Source organism: Oncorhynchus kisutch, linkage group LG30, assembly GCF_002021735.2.
Source record: "Oncorhynchus kisutch isolate 150728-3 linkage group LG30, Okis_V2, whole genome shotgun sequence".
Lineage (NCBI taxonomy): Eukaryota > Metazoa > Chordata > Actinopteri > Salmoniformes > Salmonidae > Oncorhynchus > Oncorhynchus kisutch.
In genome coordinates, this window is record NC_034203.2 from 32,722,583 (window position 1) to 32,731,879 (window position 9,297).

Here is a 9,297-nt window from a genome sequence, read left to right on the forward strand (position 1 = left end):
CACCTGTCTGTTTCTCAACTGATGTTTACACACACTAAAACAATAAGAACTAAGGGGTCCTTGAGAATCTACAGTAAACATTTAACTATATTAACCTGAGTGGAATGAGATCCCATTTACACCAAGTTGGAGTTAATATGATTGACATGGATGAATATAGCCAAACTAGCCATCTGTTATTTTGTTCTAGCTAGTTACTGTGCAATCACCCAGGCATTTGTGTTTTTCCCCTTTCTGTTGTTTTCTAAGAATAAAAGGTGTTTTCCGCCACTCGTTTAACGGAAGTTCAGTTTCACAGAGAAAATGTGTGTTGTCTGGTCAGAGACTAAAACCAAGCACATCAGCACTTAACTCTTTAGTGAACTGCATTGCTGCCTAAGGGCTTGTAAGTAAACATTTCACAGTAAGCGCATGTGACAAATACAGTTTGATTTGGTTATTCCATGAATACATTGTCTTGTTTTTTGGGGTATCTTTCTCTGTTTCTGTCTTTGTAGATGTATTTGTGTTTCTTTCTGCTCTCTCCCATTCTCTGTTTCTTTCCATCTCTATCTTCATCTCTCCACTTCTCTCTCAACTAAACCCAACAGAATACCTCTGGAGTCAGATCAGCAGCAGAGACAGGAGGATCATGGTTGTTCCCAAAGTGAGTTCAGCTGATTGGGTGATTCAAAATATGAGCATCATGTAGTAGCCTAAACCTATCGATGTTACATTGAACTGGGTGAATGGAATATGAATGAAAGTCATCCAATATGCTGTAATAGAACTAAGGCCATGCTCATTAAAAAGAAATTGTCCTCCCTCATCTTAAAGGCACCAACCGCCATTGTTGCTGAATCAATTATAGTGTTTCTCCAGCTGCTCCAGTGTTTGAGGTCCTCTACAGTCACTAATCTTCCTCACCCTCATCTTCACATCATATGAATGTGTGGGGTCTGTGTTGGTCTCATTGTATGTCACTCCCCCCTTAAAGTCACAATACACATATACACACAGCCTCTTAACAAACGGGGCCACCGCTAAACACACACAAGACAGTAAAACTCTGGTATAGTATTACCTGGTTGTTGATCTGTATCTGGTAGAAGAAGCAGCTTGATGCAATAGTGACTCTGGTTCTAGGTCTGGTGGGTGTGTTTATCAAGTCTTTGGGTCTCGTCCCACCTTATAGTAACTATCCCAGCAGTTACAGTGGCTTGCGAAAGTATTCACCCCCCTTGGCATTTTTCCTATTTTGTTGCCTTACAACCTGAAATTAAAATTGATTTTTGGGGGGTTTGTATCATTTGATTAACACAACATGCCTACCACTTTGAAGATGCAAAAATATTTACTATAAAATAGGGTAAACACATGAAAGGAAGGAAGATACACATACAACACACATTCATCACTCACCTCTCTCTGGGCTCCCAAGGGCATGCAGTGCCACAGCACAGACCCAGAGCAGTGTGAACACTGGACATAGCACAATGGCAAACCTGTGGGAGAGAAACCCAGACGCACACACACACATAGTTAAAACCTGTGGGAGAGAAACCCAGACACACACACACACATAGTTAAAACCTGTGGGAGAGAAACCCAGACACACACACACACACATAGTTAAAAGACTGTTAATAGAGGAATGACCACTTCAGCAGACTCCCTCAGACCCGATGAGTTGATATGGTCATGGACACCTACAGTACATCAGGGATGGGCAACATTACGAGGTACATCAGGACGTCAAAATTCAACAAAGGGCCACACATTTCTTAGTTTGGAGTAGCTGCGTTTCCAGATTTACTGGAAAATGACTTGCCATGGCTAATGATACAGAGATTTCTGCGCATGTGTAGGATTCTTTTTTATCTAGCTGCTACCCATTCCACTGCCTACGTAGCTTCTCTGGCACTTCCTCCTCCTTGACATGGAGGGGAAACTTCATGTTGTACACTGAATACCGAAAGGTTGCTGGATCGAATCCCCGAGCTAACAAGGTAAAAATCTGTCATTCTGCCCCTGAGCAAGACAGTTAACCCACTGTTCCCCGGTAGGCCATCATTGTAAATATAAATGTGTTCTAAGCTGACTTGCCTAGTTAAACCTAGGTAAAAAATAATTATAATGTAAATACCAATTTTTTATGGTCGACATGTTCAGACTATGCAAACAAAGTAGCAGGCCAAGCGTTCTTTTTCAGGAACTCTGGCTAATGCCTATGGTGTGGCAGCAACTATAAAGATTAGCCTACATCATCACACAAAAGAGTGATTGTTTTTGCTCCAATGCAAGTTGTAGGGACTGCGTCCATTACACCAGAGAGAGGTTGTATAACCCAATCACTTGGATATGCACAGCATAGAGTCATTGGGATTGCTCAGCCCACCTCCCGTGGAACCTGCCCTGGCTGAGCACCTCGAACCGAAGGCTTTGAGCTCATCTTCCTTTGCCCCTAAGTTTTCTCATCCCAATGACACTGCGTCTGAGTGTGAGAGGATCTACCAATCTGCAGCTCAGGCAGGGCCCTCTGTAAACGCAGTTTCCCTCCTCTCAGTCTACATGGCGGTGCAGGCTAAGGAGCTGTGCGACTCCCTGGCGAACAGTGGCACTGTCAACTGGGAGAAGTTTATGGAGCTAAGTCTATCTTGCCGACCATACCACCTTCAAGTGTAACCGCTGAGACTTCTGGGAGGGTCATGGCAGGCACCCTGTCAGGGAAGATCAGTCTGTGACAGTGCAGAAGTTAACTTTTGCCAAAAAAAACACTTTTTTCTCTCAGTGCCGTCAACACTGGACAAACAAGAAACTTCAAAGATGTAAACTATTTTAAGGCAGTCTGACAACCTCTAGTTGATTTCCGAACTTTATCAAGGGTCAATAGAGGCTTTTCCCAATGACACAAAACATGTCAAACAAAAATGTGATGACGCTATTAATTAATGATGATGAATGGATACAGATATGTTAGAATTCCCAGTCATGTTCATATCATCTCAGACATACTGTAAAAGTACTGCAGTTTAAGACCATCCATAGAAATTCCTATATGCCAGTGAAACTGAATACCATGCACTCGGAAATTGTATTATTCTGCTAGAGTGTGTAAAGCACAAAAGGTGACATGTTTTCATATGTTATGGTCTTGTGAAGGATGGCTGAATTATGGCAAATAGTATGTTATTTTATCTCAGCATGTCTACAGATTCAACCTTCTCCCTGTTTTTGTTTGCTTGAAAATGTTGATACTGAAGACTGTTATCAGAAGAAACTGTCTTGTGAAGATGTCTGTATTTAAAACATGCCTACGTCAGGGGAGATACCTATTTAGGCAAGCCCTAAAGTTGCTAGGCTTCTCAGTCCTGGCCCTGGAGACAGGACTGGGCACCACCATATGGGACTTCCAATCACCGCTGGTTGTGATACAGCCTGGAATGTAGTGATGCCTCTGTAGTGCCTTAGACCCCTGCATCACTCAGGAGCCCCAAGTAGGATTATAGGCTTAGTATACAATATACTTGGTTTGGTTATGATAAACACTGAAAATGAGTTGTTCACTCAGTTTTTATACTTCCAAGCAGGCAAAAACTCTACATTAGATTGAATTTGCAGTGGTTAAAAAATAAGTTCCCTGACCGGGAATCGAACCCGGGCCGCGGCGGTGAGAGCGCCGAATCCTAACCACTAGACCACCAGGGAAACCGCTTCTCTATCGAAAAGTGACGGTATTGGTCGTGTGGCGACTTCCTTGAACCTACTCTGATTGGACAGTAACTGGATGAAAGTAAAACTTCACATTTGCGAGGGAGGAGGGGAACGCATAGCGACCACTGAATTATTTCATCAACTTGGCGAGCGAATCAGCTTTTAGTCGTACCGGTAAGTAATTTTGCTATGCTATCAACTCGTCATTTAGTGTCAAGATATCATGATGACCACTTTGGCAAAACATGCTCACTGCTAGTTGAATCTAAAGTAGCTAACGGTAGCTAGCTAGCGAGCTAGGCTGCTACCAAAGACAGTAGAGTATCAAGCTAAAACTGCTTCTCCAATAGAAATCCCCGATCTCACTTGTAGGCTCGCTAAGCTCATGCGTTGTATCACGTCATCGTCGTCTCGCGCCGAACTGCGCATGTGCATGGTGTCAACTCAAAGACACTCCTTCGATATAAAGTTGTTTTTGACGAACAAGAAAGCGTGTCAGTTTGTCACTTTCACGAGGTTGGAGTAATGATATGTTCCACTACTTAAGATATTGGCTCGAATCTAGGTTGTGCCTTTTGAGTTCGAGAAAATTAATAACTAAGGAAGAACGTTTCACTTCTGCCATTGACTTCTCAAACCCCTAAACCCTGGCCTGGTCTGTTTTTTCTGTTTCGCAATCGTTCCCGGAAGTCTCGCGATGTTGCGCCTCTGGGTTTAGAAACTCTGTCCTGCTACAGATGCTCGCACGAAGCATTATAGAAGACGGGAAGCTACTGTGAAAATCTAGTTACCAAGCTACCAACTACTTCACATTGGAAGAAGTGACGCTACAGTAAATCTACCCATAAATAAAACTTTGAAAAAGTAGTTCCCTACATCCAAACTACTTCGTGATAAATTAGCAAATCTAAATCTGAGATGTCAACATTCTGTATATTTATGGCCTGATTAATATATTTCAATTGACTGATTTCCTTATATGAACTGTAATTCAGTAAATTCATTGAAATTGTTGCATGTTGCATTTATATGTTTGTTCAGTATATTATATGTGCCGAGGTAAAAGTGGGGTTGGTACTCAGTAGGGTCTGTATTTCTTGGGGGACTGAGGAATAAGGAGGAATAAGGAGTGTTGCTGGACTTTTACTCTGCCCATTCCATTGGCCCCAATGCAATACACTGTATATAAATGACATATCATCACATAGAGAAAAAATATTATTTGTGCCAAGGTAAAAGTGGGGTTGGAGGGTACTCAGTAATTCCAATAACATATATTTGTTTCTTATTAAAGTCTATTTCTTTAAATATAGCCTACACAATAGTTTTCAACATGCCAGTATTTGTGTAAACGTTCTAAGGTAATGCTTGTATAAATAATAAAATATAAAAAATTCAAGTAGGCCTACGTAAAATTATCCACGTATTGTTTATCAAAGTGGTTGCAATTCTTTGAACAGTTGTACTGCAATAGAGTGCAACTTTTTCTTTGATATTCCAAAAACCTAGCATGCCTTTGCAGGGGGATTCTGAAAAGAGAAATCGGTGATTGAGCTGCCAGGCCACAATAATATCCTGCAGCTAGGAGAATGGTAATTCAATCATCCACAAATAGGTTAGCATAACTTGCATCAGTCATTGCATTTTGAACTTAACCCATTCTTGAAATATTGAAAAACATCTTAGGAACATGGCAGGTTTTGTTAATTCAGTTATGAGGATGACTCAGGTCACATCAGCATCGTTTGGCTTGGCCATTGACATGCATCTGTGGCATTATATGTTTTATATAATGAACACACTCTCCCTTTTCTCTTTCGGTCTCTAAGGTCCATCATGCAGACGCTGAGAGAGAAGAAGACTTTGTTAACGGAGATCCTGTCTGCGGACTCCAGCTACATCCTTCAGCATGTGCAGCAGGAGGAAATAGTGACTAATCGTGACTACAACAACCTAAACATCCCCAATCAGTCCGATGAGAAGACTGTCGTCAACCTGCTGGATAAAGTGATGAATAAAGGAGACACAAAAAGCTATGAACTCGTGAACCTGCTGCAGAAACCACATATTATAAAAAACTACCCTAGACTGGAGGAAATATTCAACAACCACACAGAACCCAGTGACCACACCTTCAACCCAGCCCCAACAATCCCAATTCCCTGTACAGGTACCACACACACTGACTACTAGTACTACCAGCTTTGCACCACGACTCTGTCATTGTTTACTGACACAACCACCAGACAATACATATAACATACTACATGACAAGACTCATTTACAGATCAATCAACTGACATCAGTGCTACTGTTCTACTGTATTAGATAGCTGTTATCAGGTATCTAACTGTGCTTTCTGTGTTTTGTAGATAATTCTGACCTGGAAACAGTGGTCACAGGTGGCGATGAGGTGATAACCCCTCTATCTACATTTAAAGTGTTTATTAACTACATATATTAAACCTCATAGTTCAGAGAAAATACACAAGTCAACAATATACAATAATACACAGACACAAAACTTAACCTGTCTTCTCATTGCAGCACAACTCTCCTTCAACTTTCCTATTTATTTCCTTATTTTCCTATTTATTTCCTTATTTATTTTTTACACTGTCAGTTTGATGTGAAATATCTTTGTGTGTAAATGACCCCTGGTTTCCTCTGTTTCCAGGTCAGTCTGTATGAGATGACCAGTGTACCCCGTGGTCTCTGTTTGATCATCAACAATGAGATATTTGAAAAACTGAGTGAAAGAACAGGATCAAACAAGGATGCTGGTATGTCAACATTTTATCCTCAAAAACATCTCAAGTCTCATTTCTCTATTACAGCATCTGACCAGCTTGCTCTTTTGCTGATTCGGTTGATTATCATGATGTGACATGATAGAATGAAAATAGAGAGAAGTGAGAGGTCTGGTTGTTAAGTGTCTTGTCTTCTCCTACAGTGGATCTGGCCAACATATTCAGCCGGATGAAGTTCAGGGTGGTGATGTGCAAGGACAAGACTGCAGTGGAGATTCCCAGAGTGCTGAAGGTCTTCTCTGAGCTGAAGCAGTTATCTGACCTCCAACAGTACAATGCGAAGGAGTGGGTCGGTGGTCAGTTCACTGATCTAAAGGATCTTCCTAAGCATGGCGATGCCTTCGTCTGCTGCATTCTGAGTCACGGAAAAAAGGAGGGCGTCTGTGGTACAGATGGAACAGTCGTCCCCACCATTGATATCCTCTCACCTTTCAACGGCACAAACTGTAGCATCCTTGTTGAAAAGCCCAAGCTGTTCTTCATCCAAGCCTGTCGAGGGAAGGACGTTCAGAAGGGCGTGCCGGTGAACAAGAAGCCTAAAGTTGAAGGGATGGACATGGAACTGGACACAGACGACGGACAAGTCCAAGACTACACCCTTCCACTATACTCCGACTACCTGGTTTTCATGGCCAACGTAGATCAGTATATCTCCATCAGGAGCCCAACCTCTGGGTCCTGGTTCATCCAGTCTCTGTGTGGCCAGCTTGAGAAAAGCTGCACCAGGTAACATCAGCTTGGAATTCACTGCACATCATGTTCATGTCCTCAATTTGTTTGTGTTCTCTGTTGAATGGTTGTGTTGACTCAATTTATGGTGTGTCTCCTGTCTCTGCAGAGGGAAAAACATCTATGAGATCCTTACAGGGGTCAAAGCTGCGGTGAGCAAGAAAAAAGGTGACCTTCGTATTAAAGATGCTTACGGTGGTTATGGCTACGAGGTGGTCAAGCAATCACCAGATTCTAGAGACACCCTGACCAAGATGCTCATCTTTCCTGCTGAGACCACGCATTCTTCCTGATGATCTCTTGATGTTACCATGGTACCCTTCATCATCAACCGTCCGTCCATATGCTCTTTCAAGTTCAGTTTTGATATGAAAGGTTGAATAGGCCATAATCATGACACTACCAAGTTCCTGTGGTGGCATTCTTATTTTTTTACCTTTACATGGTACATACTTTTACATGGTACATTTATAACTTTTACATTAATTGTTGTTAAATTTTACAGGACTTGGACAAAAATACATTTTATATTAATGATACAGAATTTCACCAGCTTATATACCAAAAGTCCTGTGGCACTGCTGCAGCTCAACCAAGTGAGCCAGGTGACATTGACTTTTTAACCAAACTATTAGTTTGATATGTGAAGATACTCAGAATCAGCATTCTATGTAAAGTTTCATAGCACGAACAACTGGTTATTGATATCTTGGCACACTGTTTCAGCTTTACTTTAAATATTTTTTAAATGTGATTTCATCTACTTTCTTTATTTAGAATTTTTTATACAATCATGTTTTCTTACATGCCTTTCCTGCCATCTTAAAATATGTTGTACTTCAAAATAAATATTTGATCAACAGTTGGATTGCAGAAGTGTTTTTACCTCACGCTCCTCAGAAGTAGAGTGACATCCTGTTGAATATAAAACGTGAAACTTGGCTAATAGAAACAGACCCATTTTACAGACCAGATCTCCAGAACCAAGGGTGGTTAAAATACACGTTTATAATAGCGCTGTTGCACAGACAAAGTAAACATTCCTCAATTGCTACCATTTAATGGAAAAATACATTAATCTCATGAGCTTGAAACATCTTTTAGGAAAACAGACATTCCAACCAAGGTTACAACACACTCTAATGGGAGATGGGCCAAGGTACAGGAAGCTGTGGTAGGGTCTCTGAGAGTGACAGCATACTTACATTAAATAAGCAGGCGAGAATTCACTGTTAAATCATAACAGCCTATGTGAAGTTTCTCAGTCCGGATATGGAAGATGTTTCAGAGGTAGGGAAGGAAGAGTTTCTTGGTGAGGATGTGCTTGGGCTCGTTTGGAGTCTCCTGTCATCTGCTGACCTCAAGATTCACACACATCAGCTTCTGACAGAACAGACTGGACGAGCTACAGAGGACACAAGAGGAATGTCAATATGTACATTACCTGTATGCTGCCAGACAGTGTGGGCCAGCTGTGTGTCACACTGCTCCAGTGTCCTCTGTAACTCGTCCAGTCTGTCCTCTGTCAGAAGCCCCTGCCTCCTCATCTTACACAGCACCTCCAGGGCCGGCGGGAGAGAGAGAAAAAGAGAGAGAGATCATGTATGTGTGTGTGTGATATACTTCTTACAGTGAAAAGATCCAGTCATCCTCTGAGGAGTTTGTCGCTCAGCAGAAACTTAATCTTAGTGACATTCTCGAGTTACATCTTCTGAGATCCTATACAGCATCATCTCTCTCACTCTCGCAATTGAATTGAGTTGAATTGAGAGAGAGAGTGAAAGAAAAAAAGAAAGAAAGATGTAAAGCAACCAGGGAATTACCAGAATTACCATCTATTCAGTGTTGCCTCTCTATGTGGTCCATTGTTGTGACAATGCAGTTACACACATACACACACAGCTCTGCTCACCTGTGAGAGAGCGAGGCTTGCATCAGTCTGAGTGTGGTCCATTCACTCCGGCTGCCGTCTCCAGGGGGCTTTGTGGCTGTGTTAACTAGTGGCGACCGCCTTTCCCCTGCAGCCTCAGAAACAAGACACACCCATCCTGCACCTGAAGCCAGA

The 9,297-nt window shown here is 41.9% G+C and overlaps 1 protein-coding gene and 1 non-coding gene across 3 annotated transcripts; one reads left to right on the forward strand and one right to left on the reverse strand.

Annotated features, from left to right (window-relative positions):
* Positions 1-3,615: 3,615 nt before the first annotated feature.
* Positions 3,616-3,687, reverse strand: trnae-cuc (transfer RNA glutamic acid (anticodon CUC)). The gene has a single exon. It is a non-coding gene; the product is annotated as a tRNA-Glu (tRNA).
* Positions 3,688-3,744: 57 nt separating this feature from the next.
* On the forward strand, positions 3,745-8,094 carry LOC109880007 (caspase-8). 2 transcript variants are annotated; one of them, XM_020472228.2, is made up of 6 exons: positions 3,745-3,867; positions 5,523-5,863; positions 6,066-6,106; positions 6,371-6,476; positions 6,647-7,229; positions 7,342-8,094. In XM_020472228.2, exons 2-6 carry the CDS (start codon positions 5,530-5,532, stop codon positions 7,523-7,525), a joined length of 1,248 nt encoding a protein of 415 aa, XP_020327817.1. In that variant the 5' UTR covers positions 3,745-3,867; positions 5,523-5,529; the 3' UTR covers positions 7,526-8,094. The 2 variants fall into 2 exon arrangements, with proteins under 2 accessions (XP_020327817.1, XP_031666663.1); XM_031810803.1 differs by lacking the exon at positions 3,745-3,867 and adding an exon at positions 5,219-5,308.
* The last annotated feature ends 1,203 nt before the right edge of the window (positions 8,095-9,297 follow it).

Coding starts and splice junctions, on each gene's coding strand:
- LOC109880007 (XM_031810803.1), top strand. CDS start 5,283: ATGGTAATTCAATCATCCACAAATAG. Junction 5,309..5,522: donor ATTCAATCATCCACAAATAG/GTTAGCATAACT, acceptor TCGGTCTCTAAG/GTCCATCATGCAGACGCTGA. Junction 6,477..6,646: donor AGGATCAAACAAGGATGCTG/GTATGTCAACAT, acceptor CTTCTCCTACAG/TGGATCTGGCCAACATATTC.